The following is a 23,898-nucleotide window of genomic DNA, read 5'->3' on the forward strand; positions in this document are numbered from 1 at the left end:
ACTGTATTAAAAAAATGCAACCTGAAAATGAAAAAAATACCCTCTTATTAATTTGACCTTATAATATACTCCCCCCTTCTGTTACTCAAAAAGAGTGACAGACTATATTTATACACATACTGATTTTGTCAACATGTCAATGATAACCTTCTGCCACAACCTCCCTTTTGGCATTTGCTGTCCTACTGGCCCCCTGACAGCATATACTATGAACACTCTTACCATGTTGTTAATTTGAAAAAGAACCAGGAAGTATTTTAGAAATTGCACATCCCGAACAGAGAAACATTGTCATTGCCTCTCCCAGTTTTTTTTTTTTAATTTTCACCCACTGCAATTATCATTAAATGTATATCTCACATGCACCCTCGTGAGGCAATATATCCTACTCACATAGTAACAAGATTTATGTGCCAGTAATACATGTCTTAAGAATACATGATTTACCAAGGCACTCTAACAAAACCACAACCCTTTTACCCTAACCAATTATATGTGGGTCTACCCCCCCAACACCGTTTTCCCTAAAGGAAAAGTCTAGGCATTAACAGGAGGAAAATGATTAACTCCATCTCCAGTGGCCAACTGGAAGGAAAGTTAAACATGAAGGGAATATGGGGTGATAATTATTAATTATACCCAATGAGGTGGGAAAAGTGGGAAAGAAAGAATGGTTATACATTCTAACAGGGAGAATTCAGTTTAAACAATATATACTTTCAAAGGAAGGAACATACATACAACCTCAACACACGAAACAGAGCGTGGACAGGTTCACCCCAACACTCATCAGATGACACAGACAACGAGGGTGAAAAATACACACATATACACAGGAACACCAGCTAACGCCCAACAATTAATGAAAGAGAAATCAGAATCCAGGCATTCTGTACAGTCGCCAGTAGAGGGAGCTAAGACGTCAGACCGAGGAGTTTAATAGTCCGTCACCTTTAGTCCAGTTTAGTGTACTTGAAGTAGGAATATTTACTTCAGTTGTGCCCACAAATGTAATCAAGGCCTAATTATATTTAAACAAATTATTTATAATCTTATTCTCGTAAGAGACTCCACGTTAAATTTGAAATGTTCTATACCCCCCTGGTCTGTACGTCAACACATTTTGCAAAGATAAAATATGAGTAGTGCCGGCCCCAAGCTGATGTGAGCTGGACACCTACGCCCCCTTTCTGAAAGAAAAATGTAACCACACAAAACCAGAAACATGAAATACGGAATCGGTACTGTATCCTACTTATCCAGAACTATATAAACTGTGGATGAATGAATGAACAATGCACAGCCCATGTCTACATGTAATGCCAAACGTTCAGCAATTCTCTTACCCGGGACAAAAGCCCCAGCTATAAAAAATCAATAATTGACAAAAAGACGCAGACCCCAAGCTATATTTTGTTCACCCACACTCCGAATTTAACAAATACTTACCCCCACGGTAATACCTACCTTCCCATCTGTGCACCATTGATGAAGTTTAAAAATGACCAAGCACTCATCACTATTATAACACAACACGCAGGAATAAAATCTGGTCCAGCCAGAAATACATTACCACTCTCAGTTGTACACACTGAGCGTCATGTTTTTTATAGCACGTAAGAATCTGTATCACCTCCCAACACAACCGATGCCTACCGAGACTACTCCACCTATTTACAATTATTAAAGCCAATTGAATTGTACCTGAAAACCCCAATTTAATCTATACTCCCCCCTTTGAAACGTGTTGCACACGATTTCAGACCAAAACGGATTAAATTGAGAACAAAGCAGACGCTACGGAAGCATACAGACACAGACACACAGATATCCAACCTTAAAAAACGCATAAAGACCAAGTAACCCTGCATTACCGACCCCCTCTTCCCCTTGCCTCCCCGTCTCCAAGAACAAAGAAAACAAAATGGCGCCCGTCGACGCAACACAAGAAAAAACTACAACTGTAGTCCCAATAACATCACACACACACAACACAACTCACACACATTCCTCAACTCACAGACACATTCATTTCCCCGCCGAAAATCGAAAAACAAAATGGCGTCGCAGACCCCCAAACAAAGAACAAAGAACTAACTTTGAACAACTTAGCGACTTCACTCCCACAATCGTAGCAACGTAAATACACATTTAAGAATGCCCCTTATAAAGGAAAAATATTAACATAGAAACCAATGTGTGTAATTCAAACACTTAACCTCCGCCTCTTTTTATAACAAAAGAAATAGTCAACTCCTCCAACTTCTAACTGGTACCACCTTTTAACGCCATTTACTCCAAACATCAGTATAAGTAACACTTTTTAATAAAACGTTTTACTAACTTAACTGACATTCTTCTGTGAAAAACCGGCCGTGACAACTATTAAGTTCATCACAAAATCGCGGGACCAACGTTACACCCTAACATAATCACGGACTAGCATTTATTCTGTACGCCACGAAACCAGACAAAACCCCACAGCACACAGTGCAACAAATTCGCTAATCCATGAGTCAAAAAACCCACATTTATAACTTCCACCGTCCCAAACAGAACGGCCGTCTAAAAGCTACAATTATCAAGCCCCTTGCAATTCACAGCCTTTGAACAGAGCACACACATGCAATCCACTCCATTATACTGTGCTTAAAAAACAAATTCATCAAATCACACAACAAACAGTCGTTACGCACAGTTCAACTAAAACTACCCACCCATGTGTAAGTAGGGCACCTCAGCCTATGTGGGAAAAACGATAAATATTTTTAAGCCCTAACATAACCTCCCTCATCGTAGCTTTATCAACACCGGAAGAAATATAACGTCAAAACCAGTATTAACCCATTACGACACACTTTACGACAGCCGGCCTATGGCCGGACGGCAATCGTAAAGAACCAGGAACACGCACGCATCTCAAAATGTAAACAAAGGCTTTAACCACCAAGCAGGACGAAAGCACGTCTCACAGAAACTACATTATAATCGCCCGGGCAGAAAGTTTAATTCCACCCCGTTCGTTTGTCTTGACTCAACCTCCAGGACATACATACCTTGCTTCCGATTCAATCACAACCGCACACCGCCATTAAAATAACCCTCCCAGGGTCCATTGTTATGATGCAACGGAAAATTGGTCATTGTGAAATAAAACAACTCACCAATTTTCCGCCTCGATCAATTCACTGCTTCAGGCTCCAAATCTCTGCGGTATCTTCCCAGGCGGGTGCGGCGGTGGTCAAAAATGGAATCAAGGATATCGATGTGACGAAGGTTGAAAGCGGCAACTTTATTTCTGTATTCAAAAGCGGTCCAAACCATCAAGACAAAAGACAAAGACAATTCTTTGTCGGTCCACTGGAATAACAACACACGGTACACTCGAGCCGAAAATGAGTGCCGGATCCAAGAACCCCGATCAGCCCTCTAGACTAGCCTTATATTCTAAACTATAGGTCCCTCCTCCCGGACATGCGGCAGGCGTTTCCTAACTCGTGACCAATGATAAAATCCCTTTCCGGTTGTAAAAGAGAGGCGGGACCTAGGAGAAGAGGCTGTTCCGTTTTAACCGCCTTAGAGAGTAACTAGTTATAATGACACTTTAACAAAACTTAAACGTAACCTTTAAACAACTTATGAACATGGTTAATCATACCTTAACAGTATATAAAAAATGGAAACACTTGTAGTCAGAAAATGTTACGAAACTATAACGTAAAAACTGAACACTCTAAATGAAATGAATTAACACGATGGAGCGAAACATTATTCTTATAATAGGCCTACATTTTAAGAGACAAGTTGCACTCACTATTACTGGTTATAGTGTCTCATTATTTTCTCATACCAACTGTTCGTTAAAAGTCATTAAGCTTAAACTTGTGGAATATTGGGAATGAACACCCAGTGTTCCGCATCTGCTCAACAGTAACTTGCCAAGTGGAAAATTACTCCCCAGGGAAGGGAGCTTCAAAGGATTTAGAACAATGGCCTTGCATTCAGGTGTGAATGCCTCCTGTCTCGGGGAATTTGAGAGTGAGAGAGAGACTTTACACTCTAGTTAAAAATAGCTTATCCTGACTTTAGTGGCATATCAATTCAGTAAGTTCATTTATAGAAATATACTTTTAGGTTCATGAAATTACACGACATATCCTCCCTTTTATGTAGCCATACGAAAGGACAACAGTGGGTCCAGATCGGAGGGGGGAAGGTCCACCCCCGGGAAGTCCACCCACAGGGTCAGATCGAGCTCGTCAGCTGTGGAGGGAGGCGGCTATGATCCCCGCGTCAGAGCCCTCTTCGGGAAAGCGGAGGAGAGAGGAAAAGAACAGTACCGGGGGACACGGGTATCCTCTGAGTCGGACGGAAGTGGAGAGGACGAGGATGAGGGTACACCCACCCGGGATGCAGAGGTTTTCCGCAGGAGGTTGGTCGAAATAAAAAAGGACAAGGCACGCCAAGCGAAGGACCTGAAGGGATACAAAGACAACAAACTCATCGCGGATAGTCTGATGGCCAGTCTGGATGCGTTGACAAGAGAGGAGGAGGAGGTCAGTCGATTCCTGGTCGAAGGGGACAAGAGGCAGAAACGGTCAGGACAGGGCCGAGGGAGGAGGCACGAGGAGGCACAACAGGAAACGATGACTGCCATGGCTGCCATGTCGTTAAAAGAGGAGGCCCTGGACCGGCAGATGAAAGACCTGAAGGAGCTTCTGGAGGAGGCCCGGGAGAGCAGGGCAAAGGCATCAGGCCCAACACCGAGGGAAGGGATGGGGACGCGGAGTATGAAGAAGAGGGCCGAATCCCGGGAGGAGAAGGGTGAAACATCAGACACTGAAAGGGGGGAAGAAGAGGAGAGCTGGGAGACGGCCAAAGACAATGAGGACAAGGGAGGAGAAAGTAGCAAGACGAAGGCCCCCACCGCAATGATGCCAATGACGGTACGCGGTCCGCATGTTGACTACCGGCCATGGCTCCATATGGATATGACAGATCTCGTCACAAAACTGCCGCCAATCCAGGAAGGAGCATATCCGTGGCTAGCGAAATTCGATGTAATGAATGTCGGCGTTCCCTTGGCCATAGGAGATGTGAAAAGACTATTAGCGCAACTGGTGGGGATTCAGAGGTTGAATGAGATCTTAGACCGGGCAGGAATGCAGGCTTACAAAGACACTGCCGTGGGGGATGCAGATATGTACGCTGAAAACCAGGGAGTGATGAGCAGAGCACTCCGAGAGCTGTACCCCACGGATCTGAACCCTGACAGAATTCTAATTGACCCCCTGACTGACAGCGAGAACCCCAGGGCATACGTGGCCAAAGCACACCAGATCTGGACGAACGTGACTGGGAAGGACGCGAGCGGCCCGGGCTTCGAACGAGGGATACTTAGGAACAAGATTCTCAAAGGATTGCCCTCGGCTGTACAGAACAAGCTGGAGGAAGTAGTCTCCCTGTCCACTCTGACATTGGAAACCTACACAGATCATATCGCACACACAGTTGAGCTACACAGGAAAAGGATCGGAGGTCAACAGGACAAAGCGGAACAGATGGTCCGTCAGATGAACGTTCAAACGTACACACTACAAGCTGCAATGATCAAAGGTGGTTCCGCCACACAGCTGGGTCTTGTAGCACAGAAGCCACAGTGGAAGAAGAGCCCCAACCAGTACAGATACGAACAACCAGATACCCCACCAGCCAACTACAGTGGATGTCACAGGTGCGGTGAGCAGTCCCATTTCATAAGGAACTGCCCGCAGCCCCCCAAGCCACGATATAACCAGCAGCAGAATCAGCAGCAGCAGAACCGAACGCAGCAATCACAAGAAGGAAGGGAGGAACAGCCATGGCAGTCACAAGATGCACGGGGTCCCGTGAACCCGTACAGGGGTCCGCAGGGGTCCGCAGGACTATAGAGATGCCCAGAGGATCCCACGGAGAGGAGGGCTCAGCTGTCAGCATCCAGTAGGCCAGGAGAAGATCCCACGATTTGGGTGACGATAAATAACAAACAGGTGAAACTCATGGCTGACAGTGGAGCAGCATTCACCTGCGTTAGGCCTGCAGATGCTGACCACCTCTCCATGTCCGGACATTTCGTTCGGACAGTGGGGTTTGAGGGACGAGGACAGCTCATTCCACTAACCAACCCAGTGACTATTTCATACCAAAACCAGAAAGCTGAACTACCTGTGCTTGTGTCAGCGAGCACTCCCATAGGTCTCTTGGGCTGAGATGCGTTGTGCAAACTCAACTGCACCATTAAATGCACACCAGATGGGTGCCTAATTCAGGTGCCTGGGAGGAACTTTCAACTTCCCGTCTTCGAGAGGCCAGCGGAGGCCGTGGTCTATTGGCTTGGAGACATACAGGAGGACTTCATGAGACCAGCCCACGTCTGGAGCAAGTTCATTGATGCAAATATACCAGGAGCAAGAACACCCACGGCCCCACCACACTGTACCCTGCAGTATTTCAAAGACGCTGACAAAGCGGATACTGTCGGATGGATGACGGGACAGCCTAAACAGGTTCAACTCAGCTCAAGTTGCATAATAATGGGACCACAGGGAGCGGCTATGAAAATCAACGCACAACCATACCTATCAGAGAACTTTGGGGTGACTAACAGCGTGCCACATGTGACTTTGAGAATAGCAGAACATTTCCAACAGAAGCATATTGGGACGATGATGGCTGACGCAGAAGCCGCCATCTTCGTAACGACAAAAGAAAACCCAGCTATCTGGCAAAGCACGGATAATCACTTCCTCAAAATCATGATTTCTGCCCAAGGAGTGTGCAACCCCCAAACCATAACCATGTCAGCTGATCCCATGTGTGTCGTGGACCCAGCCAAAACCTTGAAGGAAGACATGTTTCGACGAGTCCCAACAGAACTATGGTCCACAGGTAGCACTGACATCGGACTCATCAAATCTGCGCAACCAGTGACAGTCCGACTCCGGCCAGGGGCACGACCTCCCTGGAGAAAACAATATCCAGTTACAGAAGCAGCCCTTAAAGGAATAAAGCCCCAGATCGAGGGTTTATTGCGGGCAGGTGTGCTGCGGAAGACCAAATCCCCTATGAGTAACATGCCACTGCTGCCTTTGAAAAAACCAGATGACTCATACAGACTCGTACATGACCTCCGGGCAATCAATGAAGTAGTTGTTGATTATCCAGCTGACGTCCCAGACCCCCACACCCTATTATCAGAAATACCACCCTGGGCCACCCATTTCACAGTGTTAGACTTGACTGGGGCGTTCTTCAGTGTCCCTTTAGGAGAAGACAGTCAGGGATTATTTGGGTTTACTTACGAGGGCGAACATTATACCTACAATCGTTTACCTATGGGATACCGACACAGTCCACATGTCTTTAATAAGGTGTTATCTGATGATTTAGCTGACATAGGTCAGCTTATGGACAGTACGGTAATCCATTATGTAGATGATCTGATGATTTGCAGTAGATCAGAAGCCGCATGTCATGAACATTCTGTCCTTTTGTTGCAACAGTTGGCAGAAAAGGGACATAAAGTTTCAGAGAAAAAGCTTCAGTACTGCCGGGAGAACGTGGTGTATCTTGGTCACAAGATATCCCAGGGAACTCGCGGCATTTCTGACGCACACATAGAAGCTATTCGCCGTGTGCCTAAACCAAAAACGGTACAGAATGTAATGCAATTTTTAGGTTTAACCCAATACTCAGCAGCATGGGTGGAGAATTATACACAAATGACTGTACCACTCAGAGAGTTAATCAAGGAGGCAGGGGGGTCAGAAATACGAGCTGACGTCACATGGACGACAGAAGCCTCTGAGGCATTTGAAACTCTAAAATTAAGATTAATAGGGGCCCCAGCACTAGCATTAGCGGACTATACAAAGCAATTTCTGTTGTACGTGTCTTCAACAGTGGACGAGAAGCACGTAGGGGCCATCCTTACACAGCACACAGGTATAGGCACAGCAGCCCAACCCATAGCTTATTATTCAATGGCATATAGCACAGTGGAAATGGGATTGGCACCATGTTACCGGATATTGGCAGGTGTGTATTTGATGTATGAAAAGGCTTCAGCAATCACCATGGGCTACCCCATCACAATTCTCACCCATCATAGTGTGAGAAATCTCCTGAACTATGGCAAGTTCACCTTGACTATGTCAAGAATCAGAGATTATCACAGGTTGATGGAGTTAGAGGATGTGACCTTTGTTAGATGTGAAGTGGTAAATCCGGCAAGATCCATGCCCGCACCAGGGGATGGAACGCCGCATGATTGCGTGCTAGAAGCAGAGATGTACTCAAAATTACGAGATGACTTGCAGGCTAAACCGCTCCCGAATGCAGATTTAGTATTCTGGACAGACGGTTCGTGTTATCGCATTGGTGAAACCTTGAGTGCTGGTTATGCAGTGGTACAGGCCCAGGGTACAAACTTCATCACTGTAAAGGCAGAGGTGATACCCCAGCCCTGCTCCGCCCAGTTAGCAGAACTCATAGGTTTGACCGAGGCATGTCTGATGGCTGTCGACAAACGTGTAACAATTTACACCGATAGCGTATATGCCATGGGGGTATGTCATTCATTCGGGACTATATGGAAGGGCCGAAACTTTAAGAAGACTAACGGCTCAAATATCAAACACCATGCACAAATTTTGAAATTGTTATCAGCAGTAATGTTACCCAAAGCCATCGCGATTGTGAAATGTGCAGCACACAGAAAGGACATGTCACAGGTTACAAAAGGTAATGTCGCGGTGGACACAGCTGCGAAGGCGATTGCAGGTGCCAACCGAACGGGAAGTATTCTTCTAGTAACACATGACGTGGAGTTCGAAGAGAATATTTCTCTAAAAGATTTGATTTTAATGCAAGAAGAGACTAGTGAGCTGGACAAGGCTCTATGGCGGGACAGGGGCGCCGTCAAAGACGAAAAAGGTTTGTGGCGTAACCACGAGGGACTTGTGATTGCCCCCCCTGATTTATTAGGATTGTTGATACAGGACGCGCATGGCCTGGCTCATGTATCAAGGGGGGAGGTTAAGAGGAAAATCACAAAAGAATATGGATTTTGGGCCCCATATCTCTTAGAACAGATTGATCATATTGTGGGTCGATGCACGATTTGCTTGACAAACAATGTGAGAAGGGGGGTATTAACAGCACCAGGCTACATACCCACGCCAAAGGGCCCAATGCAAGAACTGGTAATAGATTATGTGGATATGATCAAACCCATTTCGGGCAAACGATATCTGCTTGTAGTCGTTGACAGGTTTTCAAGATGGGTGGAGGCCACACCCACTAAGAGAAAGGATGCACAGTCAGTCGCAAATTTTTTATGCAGAGAAGTGTTCCCGCGGTTCGGGATACCACTTCGGATTTCATCAGACAATGGAAAAGAATTTGTTGATAAAACAGTAAAATTGATTCTGCAGAAACTATGTATAAAGCAGCGTTTAGGAGCCGTCTATCATGCCCAGTCCCAAGGCATGGTGGAATCAATGAATGGCGTCCTGAAGAATCGACTTACTAAGATTTGTGAGCAAACAGGTCTTAATTGGATGGAAGGCTTACCCCTGGCATTGATGGCGTGCAGATCGAGTGAAATTCGACACCTGCACATGACCCCGCATGAACTTGCAATGGGCCGACGGATGAATACCCCTGGCATTCATGTAGGGGGGAAGGGTCCAAGCCTCTCAATATTAGAGGATGAAGTGAAGGCATATGTAAAGTATATGTCAAAATTGCATAGAAGCATATATTCTTATGTTTGTACCAAACAGGAACAGGAGGAGAAGGAGGAAGCCGGGCGCACACCATCTAACACTATCCTGCCAGGGGACAAGGTGTACGTAAAAATTTTCCGCAGGAAGTGGTTCCATGGGCGGAGATCCGGACCGTTCCTAGTAACCAGGTGCACTGGTACAGCATTACAGGTGGAGGGGTCACCCACGTGGTATCACCTAAACCATTGTGTGAAGGCACCAGCAAACGACAGCCCAGACCTCATCATCCGACGGAAGGAACCACCACTCGCAGCGCGCTCTCAGGATGACAATGATGGCACTGAGGATGATATGGATCGGCCTCACATTCCTCCAGCAGACATGGAAGACACCAACCTCGACACCGGCGGCCGCTTCAGCACCATCAACATCGACTTCGTCCCTCCAAACCCACCTGCCGACGGCAACAGCCAGGACAGCAGCGCTGAGCCAACTGGGGTTCCGGTCCAGGGGAGAGAACCGCAGACTGCTCTCCCCAGGGACCCAAGACCAGTCCGAGAACGGCGTCGGCCACAAAGGTACAATGTCTAGTCCATTCAGTACCAGTACCCAGCAGCCCATGTCCACGGCCAAGCCCGAGTACTCCACACTCATGCAACCGGTACAGGAGGCTCATTTTTTACCAATCATCCAGCCTCACCGGGAGTCAGCAGGCTCTAAGCCGACCCAGACTCCTGTAAAGCCAATTCCACGCGGCAGCAGCCGGCACCCCTCAAGTCCATTGTCTAGGTTGAATGCTATTTTTGGAGTGGTTTCATTCCTTCAGGAAATATCTGATGCACCTGTAACTTCCATTGTCATTACACATCACCTACTCAGCCCGGCAAATACTCCCCGTAATGCTCCTACTAGGAATCCTCCCACCCCGGACCTCAGCACGGTCACCCCAGGTAGCGTTACCTCTCCTAGCCCAGCGTTAATATATACCAACTCGGTTGGAACTGAGTTTCCCCTTATGGAAAGTACTTTAGGTAGTTTTGTCACCTCCACAATTACGTCGCCGGTCACTCATGCCTCCAGGGTACGAACGGACGACACTCCAGAATCCAACAATAAGCCCAGTGTAAAAATAGCTAAGCATAGAATTGTGAGAAAGGTCACTCCAGACGATGAAAAGATTGCAAAAGCAACTGGCTCGTTTCATGTGGGTAGTTTGTTTAACACAAACCCAGGTGACATTCTGGAACCATTATATCACATGGCACGAGCTAATTCTTGGTATCAATGGAGCGTCTTTTCTACTATGGCAATAGGCAAGTCAGACTGTTACTTCTGTGCACAGGCACATCAGACTCATCTCACTGTGTTAAATACACGTTTCAGTTGGAGAAGTTGTGAGAGAGAAAAGAAACAAGCTATACTAAGTTCTAATGGAGTATTAACTAATGAATCTGACCCAAGTTTAGTGCCTCCCTGCCTGGCAGAATGCTTACAATATATGGGATCTGCCGAACATTATGACGAGTCACTGCCAACCCAAGGAAAGATGTGTAGTGAACTGGACATACAGGTGCAAACAGAGCCTTCTACAATCCCTAGTGGAGTGCTGAAACTAGTGGGTACGTTCGAATGCTTTGAAAGGGGTAGACTGGGGACACAGACAGCATCACTAGTGGAGATGGGGAATTTTACTGAGGAACGGTGTGAAGCAATCTGGGATTTATCATATGCACCCCAGGACACCCAGGTTTATGAACATCTGTGCCAGCCCAAGAATGGGAAATTGCCCAGACTTGAATTAGGGGCGATGCTAAAGGGAAAGGTTACGGTCCCAGCTCCCCAAGCATGCCCACTTTACTACGCCACAAGGGCTGTCACAGATCAGTTCTGGCTATGCGGAGAAAATCATTTATACAAAACATTGCCTTTAAATTGGACGGGTAGGTGCGCCAGGGTACAGGTGGTTCAACCAGTAGTCATCATTCCAACAGAGAAGGTCAACGCTAGGGTAGGGTCCGGCTCTAGGAGAGTCCGACGAGAAGAGGGGCCGCGGCCTACCCCCCAGGTATATTTCGATGCATTTGGCACACCCCATGGCGTACCAAAGGAATTTAAAGCCATTGATGAAGCGGCAATTGCTTTTGGTAGCCTGTTTTCCCCGCTAATTGGAATCGTGGTGGACGCAGAATGGATTAATTACATGTACTACAATCAACAGAGATTTTTGAATTTTACTATCTCTGCCATGGGGGCGATTGGCAAACAACTGGCAGCCACCAGTCAGATGACGTGGCAAAATCGGCAGGTGCTGAACGTAGTTCTAGCCGCCCAGGGAGGGGTATGTGCCATGTTTGGCGATTTTTGTTGTACATACATCCCAAATTCTACAGCGGTGAACGGTACGTTCACTCAGGCAATGGGACATCTACACCAGCTGAGGGCTGAACTTCATGCACACGCCGGAGCCACTGTCGGGTTGACTGGGTGGCTGGAAAATCATCTAGGCGGATGGGGGGCATACTTGGCCACAGCAGGAATGGGAATCGTAGGATTACTCGTCATCGCAGCGATCGTGTTATGTTGCTGTCTACCAATCATCCGAGTGTTGGTGATCAAAGGGCTCACGGGGGGAACGAGCGGAACGATGGCACTGCAGGCCATCCAGATGTCCGTTCTCACCCAGGGTACCAAAGACATGGAAGCGAGAATGGACGATGGAACGGATGTATCATTATACACAGATCTGGAGCTGTGTAACTACGCAGAGGAAGTCTGAGGAAGATTCGCCCTGTCACTCCCCCGCACAGTTTCGTGCTTGGAAATATTGGCCCAAAGTACCCAAAAACCCCGTCTGTGTCACTATGACATGCCCTACCTTTCTGTCACTCAACTCTATTCTAAACATCTGTCCCTCTATCTGTGCTCTGAGGTCCGGCCGGGCCCACCTCGACTCTTGTGCATTTTTTGGCATGAGAAGAAAAGAAAATAGACATTCTGTGGTTCAGAGTTATTTTGTTGAAATTGGAGTTTAAAGTTAAAAAAAAAAAAAAAAAAAAAAGTGTTCTATTATAATGTCTACTTTAAGTATATTTTTTATGTGTATTTTGGTTTAGATTGATTAGTTGATGTTCTGTTCATTCCTCCTATTTGGTTTAACCGACAAGTTTTGGTCGGTTAAAAGGGGGGGGGGGGGGTAAAAAATGTGTTTTATCAATTTAGGTTTTTTTTCATTTTCTTTTTCTTTTTGTGGGATTTTTAAGCATAAAAGGGAGGACCTTTCTTACAGTTCATTTAGTTAAATTGTTTATGGAGCATATAGCACCATAAAAGGGAGGAATGTCGTATAATTTTCTATAAATTAACTAACTAAATATCTATGGTACTGTTTTTACTGAGTCAAGTAAACTGGTTTAGTGACCGCAGACCAAAAGGTCTTCTCACTCCGGGGCTTCTGACTAAATTTAACATCTATTGTTCTAAAAAACCTTTGAAGCAGCTCATAGGTGTGAATGAAACCAGATCCTATTGTCTGCCACAAGAAAAAGGGGAACAGTTGCTAACTTACTAACCATTTGGTACTGGTAAGAAAGCCACAGTTAAAACTCAATGATTATATAATAAATCTAAGACTCTAACTAATTGTAGGGAGTTTAAAGTCTCCTGTAAAAGGTATGATAAAAAGCATAGGGTCTCGTCATGTTTGTGCTTAGTTTTAAAATTCCACTGGTCACACTGTTCTTAATTCATTTCATTTAGAGTGTTCAGTTTTTACGTTATAGTTTCGTAACCTGTTCTGACTACAAGTGTTTCCATTCCATTTTTATATACTGTTAAGGTATGATTAACCATGTTCATAAGTTGTTTAAAGGTTACGTTTAAGTTTTGTTAAAGTGTCATTATAGCTAGTTGCTCTCTAAAACAGTTAAAAACGGAACAGCCTCTTCTCCTAGGTCCCGCCTCTCTTTTACAACCGGAAAGGGATTTTATCATTGGTCACGAGTTAGGAAACGCCTGCCGCATGTCCGGGAGGAGGGACCTATAGTTTAGAATATAAGGCTAGTCTAGAGGGCTGATCGGGGTTCTTGGATCCGGCACTCATTTTCGGCTCGAGTGTACCGTGTGTTGTTATTCCAGTGGACCGACAAAGAATTGTCTTTGTCTTTTGTCTTGATGGTTTGGACCGCTTTTGAATACAGAAATAAAGTTGCCGCTTTCAACCTTCGTCACATCGATATCCTTGATTCCATTTACCCAAAGCCTTTCGTCCAATCAGGATAGAGAGCCAAAAACGAAACATAAGGTTTTTTTGACCCCCAGGGGTTAACTGGGGACAGGGAGGAACTCCTTATATGGTCAGCAGCACACTCTATAGTAGAGAGGATTATCACAACAAAACAAAAAAATAAGTGATATTTGAATTAAGTGAAATCACTGAATATACCTTTAACTAAGCATTATTTAGCTGATCTACAAGCTCGCTTGTAGGTCTGCTATTTTTGAAAAATCGTGAAAATGTGGCAAATCTTTGAATATATATACATTATTTCAGAAGACTTTTTATTTATTTTGACGTCAGGCCTAAATCTGTTTAACTCTATCATTGCGGCTAGCTGTTAGCATAAACCCCAGTTCCAGGGGCCAGCGTGCACGTTCACTTTTAAAGCAAATGAAAATGAACTGAACTGTCTTTATCTCCCCCCCCCTCCCCCCTCCCCCCCCCCCCCACAGGACATGGTGGCCCAGAAGAACACAGTACGTTACTCTCTCTCTCTCTCTGTGTGTGTGTGTGTGTGTGTGTGTGTGTGTGTGTGCGTGTGTGTGTGTGTGTGTGTGTGTGTGTGTGTGTGTGTGTGTGTGTGTGTGTGTGTGTGTGTGAGAGCACACACACACACACACACACGACATACCTTGTGCTATTTGTGGAATAAAATCCCAAGGACAAATGCACATAAACACAGGCACCTGTCTGTCTGTCTGTCTGTCTGTCTGTCTGTCTGTCTGTCTGTCTGTCTGTCTGTCTGTCTGTCTGTCTGTCTGTCTGTCTCTCTCTCTCTCTCTCTCTCTCTCTCTCTCTATGCAGATTTTTGTAGTTTGTTAGTCTTCCAGTTCAGGTTATAAAAAAAACTACAAACATGGCCGAACAGTAAAACAACACAGCTAATTGTATACGCACTCCAAATCGTCTTCACTCAGGAGGAGCCAATGGGCATCCTCAATGTGTTCCTTGTGGTCGTGCGTGGATTTTAAACATGTCTGTGCGTGCGTGCATGCGTGCGTGCGTGTGTGTGTGTGTGTGGAGTAGGCGTCCAGGTCAGGAGGTCAGGGGTCAGGAGGTCAGTTGCCTCCTCAGTATCGAGGCTCCGGCCTACGGAACAAAGTAGGTATCGGCGCTGCCCTGAAGCATGCTGGGAGATATTAACCCCTAACCTGCCCTGAAGCATGCTGGGAGATATTAACCCCTAGCCTGCCCTGAAGCATGCTGGGAGATATTAACCCCTAGCCTGCCCTGAAGCATGCTGGGAGATATTTAACCCCCAGCCTGCCCTGAAGCATGCTGGGAGATATTAACCCCTAGCCTGCCACGATGACTAACCAAGCTCGTAGCGTGTGCCTTGTCGTGGCAGAGTAACGCTTTGCGTCGATTGGACGCTGAGTTCACGATTTGAGGCATTCTTGTTCGAAGTGGGCCAATCCTGCACGTAGCATGTTCCTCAATCCAGTTGTAAGTGAATAGTTTTGTCTTGAGTGAAGCTCAATAGCATCATAGTACCATAGTATCATGGTAGCATAGCATCATGGTACCATAGCATCATGGTACCATAGCATCATGGTAGCATAGCATAATGGTAGCATAGCATCATGGTAGCATAGCATCATGGTAGCATAGCATCATGGAGCCATAGCATAGCATCATGGTACCATAGCATCATGGTAGCATAGCATCATGGTAGCATAGCATCATCATAGCATAGCATCATGGTACCATAGCATAGCATCATGGTACAATAGCATCAAGGTAGCATAGCATCATGGTACCATAGCATCATGGTACCATAGCATAGCATCATGGTAGCATAGCATTATGGTAGCATAGCATCATGGTACCATAGCATCATGGTAGCATAGCATCATGGTACCATAGCATCATAGCATAGCATCATGGTACCATAGCATCATGGTAGCATAGCATCATGGTAGCATAGCATCATGGTACCATAGCATCATAGCATAGCATCATGGTACCATAGCATCATGGTACCATAGCATCATAGCATAGAAGAAGATAGCATCATGGTAACCATGGTAACGGCACTCCGCTGTACTTTCAGTTGCTGTCGTGTTAGTTTGACTCACTCCTCTCTAAACTAACACCCCCCCCCCCCTCGTGGGACCTCTCCTGCCCCCTCCAGGCGTCCAGCGGTAACTACTACTTCATCCCGTACGTGCTGACGCCCAACCACGAGTACATGTGCTGCGAGAGCGACGCCCAGCGGAGGGCCAGCGAGTACATGCAGCCGTCGTGGGACAACCTGCTGGGGCCGCTGTGTGTCCCTCTGACGGAGCGCTTCAGAGACCTGCTGAAGGACATCCACGTCACGTCCTGGTGGGGCACGCACACACACATACACGCACACGCACATGCACGCACACACACACACACACGCACGCATGCACGCACGCATGCATGCACATTTTTCCGGATCTTGATCGGCAAGTGGGTCTCTCTCTCTCTCTACCAACTGTATATATATTTTTTTTTTTTTTTTTTTTTTATCCCACGATTTTGTAACCCATTTTTCACCCCTGTGTCAATCATCTAATGTGATCCTGGGCTCTACACACCCTCCACCAACCTAGTCCCCATATATGGGGGACAAGGGGAGACCAACCTAGTCCCCATATATGGGGGACAAGGGGAGACCAACCTAGTCCCCATATATGGGGGACAAGGGGAGACCAACCTAGTCCCCATATATGGGGGACAAGGGGAGACCAACCTAGTCCCCATATATGGGGGACATGGGGAGACCAACCTAGTCCCCATATATGGGGGACAAGGGGAGAGCAACCTAGTCCCCATATATGGGGGACAAGGAGAGACTTGAACTCATGCTTCCTTCATGCCTGAGTGTCCAAGTTGCTCCTTTACACCTGACAGGGGGGAGTTTCCCTGGTTGGACGTAGCGCGTGGAAGGAACACGTTATTCCAACCAGTTCCTTTCCCCTCCATCAGGCACCCCGGCTGGCCAGGGGGAGGCAGTTTAGAGACCAGGATTACGGCATGTTTTTTGTGAGGGTATACCTACCCTAGGGGACACGGGGAGAACATGTGAGGGTACCTACCCTAGGGGACACGGGGAGAACATGCAAACTCCACACAGAAAGGCCCTTTCGCCAACCCCGCCCACTGATGACGCGGAGGAGGAAACACGCCGCCAGCAACCACAGCGTCCCGAGCGGGAATCGAACCCAGGACCTTCTAGCTGTGAGGCGACAGCACTATACCAACTGTGCCACCGTGCCCCCTACCAACTGTATTTTAATGGCAATCTCTCTCCCCCTCCTCCCCCCCAGTGCGTCCTTTAAGGACACGCTGCTGAACGACATCCGTAAGGCCCGGGAGAAGTACCAGGGGGAGGAGCTGGCCAAGGAGCTGTGTCGCATCAAGCTGCGCATCGACAACACCGAGGTTCTGACCCAGGACATCGTCATGAACCTCCTGTTCTCCTACCGGGACATCCAGGTAGGTTCTGACCCGGTTCTGACCCGGTTCTGACCCGGTTCTGACCCGGTTCTGACCCGGTTCTGACCCGGTTCTGACCCGGTTCTGACCCGGTTCTGACCCAGGACATCCAGGTCGGTCCTGACCCAGGACATTTACAATTTATTCATTTAGCAGACGCTCTTAATCCAGAGCGACTTACATTAAGCAAGAACAAAAAGCATGGGAATACATCACATAAAAACATTTATCAAGAAACATGCGTAAGCTAAGAACGTAACAGTGGAATATCTATATAATGAAACTGTATACACTGTACTGTACTGTACTGTACTGTACTGTACTGTACTGTACTGTACTGTACTGTACTGTACTGTACTGTACTATAAAGTTTAAAGTATATCAACTATAAATATATACTATTACTACATAAAATGCATTTTTTTATTTTATCCCACGATTTTGTAACCCATTTTTCACCCCTGTGTCAATCATCTAATGTGATCCTGGGCTCTACACACCCTCCACCAACCTAGTCCCCATATATGGGGGACAAGGGGAGACCAACCTAGTCCCCATATATGGGGGACAAGGGGAGACCAACCTAGTACTCATATATGGGGGACAAGGGGAGACCAACCTAGTCCCCATATATGGGGGACAAGGGGAGAGCAACGGACTTGAACTCATGCTTCCTTCATGCCTGAGTGTCCAAGTTGCTCCTTTACACCTGACAGGGGGAAGTTTCCCTGGTTGGACGTAGCGCGTGGAAGGAACACGTTATTCCAACCAGTTCCTTTCCCCTCCATCAGGCGCCCGGGCTGGCCAGGGGGAGGCAGTATAGAGACCAGTTCCTTTCCCCTCCATCAGGCGCCCCGGCTGGCCAGGGGGAGGTAGTTTAGAGACCAGTTCCTTTCCCCTCCATCAGGCGCCCCGGCTGGCCAGGGGGAGGCAGTATAGAGACCAGTTCCTTTCCCCTCCATCAGGCGCCCCGGCTGGCCAGGGGGAGGTAGTTTAGAGACCAGTTCCTTTCCCCTCCATCAGGCGCCCCGGCTGGCCAGGGGGAGGCATAAAATGCAATTCTAGTGCGGTCTATGACGCCATGATCAAGCTGGTCCTGACCCTAATGACCTTTGAACTCTGACCTCCAGGACTACGACACCGTGGTGTAATGACCTTTGAACTCTGACCTCCAGGACTACGACACTGTGGTGTAATGACCTTTGAACTCTGACATCCAGGACTACGACACCGTGGTGTAATGACCTTTGAACTCTGACCTCCAGGACTACGTCACTGTGGTGTAATGACCTTTGAACTCTGACCTCCGGGACTACGATGCCATGGTGTAATGACCTTTGAGCTCTGACCTCCAGGACTATGACGCCATGGTGTAATAATGACCTTTGAACTCTGACCTCCAGGACTATGATGCCATGGTGAAGCTGGTCCAGACTCTAGAGATGTTGCCGACCTGCGACCTCGCCACGCAGCCCATGATCCAGTTCCACTACGCCTTCGCCCTCAACAGGTGCGTGTGTGTGTGTGTGTGTGTGTGTGTGTGTGTGTGTGTGTGTGTGTGTGTGTGTGTGTGTGTGTGTGTGTGCGTGTGTGCGTGTGTGTGTGTGTGTGTGTGTGTGTGTGTGTGTACGCGTGCGTGTGTTCCATGTTTACAGTATTTCCAAAGTGTGTACATTATTTTAGTGACAGATGCATTGGCTTTCATATCGTAAATATAATGAGCGTTGTCTCAATACTCGTGTTTAATCCACGTGGGTTCTGTAGCTGTGGACGCCAGCTCGGTTATACGACCACCCAAACAGACTTCCTCTTCAAAATAAGAGCCTCTTGCTATATGTTTACTCAACACTAGCTTTTATTGCAGCTTTTAATAGCAGATCTACAATCTCGCAATATATATATACAATCTGTGAGATTGTATATCTGCTATTTTCAGCATGCAACCAAAGTGTAAAATATGTCATTACAACGACATCAAGGCCTGTCAAAACACATTTTAGTCGACTAAATCAACTGTAGATTTAGTCGACTAAAATCGTGTGACATTTAGTCGACTAAAACTAGACTAAACACTAGAACATTCCAGGTGACTAAAATGTGACTAAAGCTAAGTGAAAACTATTCAAGAGACAACGACTAAAACTAAAATAGAAATTTGCTGCCAAAAACAACATTGTTGTGTGTTGTTCCCCCCTATAGGAGGAACAGTCCCGGGGACAGGGAGCAGGCTCTGGAGGTGTTACAGTGTGTGTGTTCCCTATAGGAGGACCAGGCTCTGGAGGTGTTACAGTGTGTGTGTTCCCCTATAGGAGGAACAGTCTCTGGAGGTGTTACAGTGTGTGTGTTCCCCCCTATAGGAGGAACAGGCTCTGGAGGTGTTACAGTGTGTGTGTTCCCCCCTGTAGGAGGAATAGTCCCGGGGACAGGGAGCAGGCTCTGGAGGTGTTACAGTGTGTGTGTTCCCCCCTATAGGAGGAACAGTCCCGGGGACAGGGAGCAGGCTCTGGAGGTGTTACAGTGTGTGTGTTCCCCCCTATAGGAGGAACAGGCTCTGGAGGTGTTACAGTGTGTGTGTTCCCCCCTGTAGGAGGAACAGTCCCGGGGACAGGGAGCAGGCTCTGGAGGTGATGCTGCAGGTCTTACAGTCGTGTGAACATCCCGCTCCGGACATGTTCTGTCTCTGTGGGCGGATCTACAAGGACATCTTCCTGGACTCGGACTGCAAAGACACGCTGAACCGAGACCTGGCCATACAGTGGTACGCACTGCACTGCACACACTGCACGCAGTGCACGCACTGCACGCACTCACACACGCACACACGCACTGCACGCACTGCACACACTGCTCGCACTCACGCACGCACACACGCACTGCATGCACGCACGCACGCACTGCACTGCACTGCACTGCACGCACGCACTGTACGCACTGCATGCACGCAGTGCACGCACTGCAAGGACACCAAGCAGAACAGAAACGATTCCATCCTCAAATGCCGTCCTCAATCTCGACCATAGATATGGACAAATCGTTCTCCGGGTCTGATATGGACGTAAAATGAATTCTGTCAGTCCTTGTATTGTAAATCGCCATCTTTCTACATCCGTTTGGGCCCAGCTGGCCCATTGGCTGGCCCAGACAACGAGGCGGGACTTCCCCCCCTTCTTCTTAGTTGGTTTTTATTTTGACTCGAGTGGGGGGGGGGGATCCCGTTCATCAGAGGAACTGATCAATTAAAGTCAAGTGTTATCCAAACACAGACAATACATACACACTATTTTCACATTTTCAGAAAAGGCAATAAAACAAAATATTGCAAATTAAATTATACCCATTGCTGGGACAGCTACGGGGATAGTTCCGATGTTTGGAACTATAGCCCACATAGCACCAGATTACTCTGGTCATTACTAAAGTTATTAGTTAGATTACATTCCATTACGTTGTGCTTCCAGGTATACCATAACATGTAATCTGATTACATTTCAGGTACCGTAACGTGCAATCTGATTACATTCCACGTACCGTAACATGTAATCTGATTACATTACAGGTACTGTAACATGTAATCTGATTACATTCCAGGTACCGTTGCATGTAATCTGATTACATTACAGGTACCATAACATGTACTCTGATTACATTCCAGTTACCGTAACATGCAATCTGATTACATTCCAGGTACCGTAACATGCAATCCGATTACATTCCAGTTACCGTAACATGTAATCTGATTCCATTACAGGTAATGTAACATGTAATCTGATTACATTCCAGGTACCGTGGCATGTAATCTGATTACATTCCAGGTACTGTAACATGTAATCTTATTACATTCCAGGTACCGTAACATACAATCCGATTACATTCCAGGTACTGTAACATGTAATCTTATTACATTCCAGGTACCGTAACATGTAATCTGATTACATCCCAGGTACCGTAACATGCAATCCGATTACATACCAGGTACCGTAACATGTAATCTGATTACATTCCAGGTACCGTAACATGCAATCTGATTACATTCCAGGTACCGTAACATGCAATCTGATTACATTCCAGGCACCGTAACATGCAATCTGATTACATTCCAGGTACCGTAACATGTAATCCGATTACATTCCAGGTACCGTAACATGCAATCTGATTACATTCCGGGTACCGTACCATGCGATCTGATTACATTCCAGGTACCGTAACATGCAATCTGATTACATTCCAGGTACCGTACCATGCGATCTGATTACATTCCAGGTACCGTAACATGCAATCTGATTACATTCCAGGTACCGTAACATGCAATCTGATTACATTCCAGGCACCGTAACATGCAATCTGATTACATTCCAGGTACCGTAACATGTAATCCGATTACATTCCAGGTACCGTAACATGCAATCTGATTACATTCCGGGTACCGTAACATGTAATCTGATTACATTCCATTACGTTGTGCTTCCAGGTAGCGTAACATGTAATCCGATTACATTCCAGGTACCGTAACATGTAATCCGATTACATTCCAGGTACCGTAAGGGGTTCGAGCTCCAGCCCACGCTCTACTCTGGTATCAACCTGGCGGTTCTGCTCATCGTGGCCGGACAGCAGTTTGAGAGCTCCATCGAACTCAGGAAGATAGGTGAGCTCTATGATTCTAGTTCTATACTGATGAAGATAGGTGAGCTCTAGGATTCTAGTTCTATACTGATGAAGATAGGTGAGCTCTATGATTCTAGTTCTATACTGATGAAGATAGGTGAGCTCTAGGATTCTAGTTCTATACTGATGAAGATAGGTGAGCTCTAGGATTCTAGTTCTATACTGATGAAGATAGGTGAGCTCTAGGATTCTAGTTCTATACTGATGAAGAGAGACACTGTAAGGCTCAACAGTGTCTCTGTCTCTCTCTCTCTCTCTCTCTCTCTCTCTCTCTTTCTGTGTTTCAGTGTCTCTCTCTCTGTGTTTCAGTGTCTCTCTCTCTGTGTTTCAGTGTCTCTCTCTCTGTGTTTCAGGGGTCAGGCTGAACAGTCTCTCTTTGTGTTTCAGTGTCTCTCTCTCTGTGTTTCAGGGGTCAGGCTGAACAGTCTCTCTCTCTGTGTTTCAGGGGTCCGGCTGAACAGTCTCTTGGGGAGAAAGGGCTCCCTGGAGAAGATGAACAACTACTGGGACGTGGGTCAGTTCTTCACCGTTAGCATGCTGGCTAACGACATCCCCAAAGCTACGCAGGCCGCCGAGAAGCTCTTCAAGCTCAAACCCCCGCTGTGGTAAGCATGCTGCCGTTAGCATGCTGTTAGCATGCCGTTAGCATGCTGGCTAACGACATCCCCAAAGCTACGCAGGCCGCCGATAAGCTCTTCAAGCTCAAACCCCCGCTGTGGTAAGCATGCTGCCGTTAGCATGCCGTTAGCATGCTGGCTAACAACATCCCCAAAGGTACGCAGGCCGCTGAGAAGCTCTTCAAACTCAAACCCCTGCTGTGGTAAGCATGCTGCCGTTAGCATGCTGTTAGCATGTCGTTAGCATGCTGTTAGCAACTTGGACACTCAGGCATGAAGGAAGCATGAGTTCAAGTCCGTTGCTCTCCCCTTGTCCCCCATATATGGGGACTAGGTTGGTGGAGGGTGTGTAGAGCCCAGGATCACATTAGATGATTGACACAGGGGTGAAAAATGGGTTCCAAAATCGTGGGATAAAAAATATATAGAAAAAAAACAAAAAAACACAAAGAACAAGACAATTTACATACATAAAGACATGAGCAATATCCACCGCTTAGATTATCCTGTGGCTACTACATCTCCTGATTAAGCCTCAAGGTCGAATGGTGGACAAAGGACCTCTTTAGTCTGACCTTATTGTATGCTGGTACACCATATCTCCTTCCTGAAGGTAGCAACCTATGTATTCTCCATACAACACATGCTTAGTATTAGAGGTGATATTCCTTATATTCTATACAACACATGCTTAGTATTAGAGGTGATATTCCTTATATTCTATACAACACATGCTTAGTATTTGAGGTGATATTCCTTGCTATCCTTAGGATTATCATACGTGGATGTATAAAGTTTCTGATGTTGTTGTCCAACAATCTTTGAACAAATGTTCAGTTGTTGCAGCAGTTGTGACTTTAGGGCTGCAGACAAACAAACATACATACATACATAGCAGTTGTTACTACAGGAGGTCTGTATTAACCCTGTGTCTCCCAGGAGGAGGTCAGTATTAACCCTGTGTCTCCCAGGAGGAGGTCAGTATTAACCCTGTGTCTCCCAGGAGGTCTGTATTAACCCTGTGTCTCCCAGGAGGTCTGTATTAACCCTGTGTCTCCCAGGAGGAGGTCTGTATTAACCCTGTGTCTCCCAGGAGGAGGTCAGT

The 23,898-nt window shown here is 46.6% G+C and overlaps 1 protein-coding gene across 2 annotated transcripts in view; it reads left to right on the forward strand.

Moving 5' to 3' along the window:
• The window catches only part of map3k15 (mitogen-activated protein kinase kinase kinase 15), a 63,830-nt gene that overhangs the window by 6,045 nt on the left and 33,887 nt on the right, over positions 1-23,898 (forward strand). For both annotated transcript variants that reach the window (XM_083777964.1, XM_083777965.1), the window contains exons 3-10: positions 14,496-14,519; positions 15,070-15,144; positions 16,178-16,371; positions 17,343-17,511; positions 18,915-19,021; positions 20,099-20,269; positions 22,044-22,156; positions 22,622-22,781. In XM_083777964.1, coding sequence (XP_083634090.1) covers positions 14,496-14,519; positions 15,070-15,144; positions 16,178-16,371; positions 17,343-17,511; positions 18,915-19,021; positions 20,099-20,269; positions 22,044-22,156; positions 22,622-22,781 — 1,013 coding nt within the window. The remainder of the gene's footprint in view (positions 1-14,495; positions 14,520-15,069; positions 15,145-16,177; positions 16,372-17,342; positions 17,512-18,914; positions 19,022-20,098; positions 20,270-22,043; positions 22,157-22,621; positions 22,782-23,898) is intronic.

Source organism: Protomyctophum parallelum (genome assembly GCF_964188405.1).
Source record: "Protomyctophum parallelum genome assembly, chromosome: 12".
NCBI classification, from domain to species: Eukaryota; Metazoa; Chordata; class Actinopteri; order Myctophiformes; family Myctophidae; genus Protomyctophum; species Protomyctophum parallelum.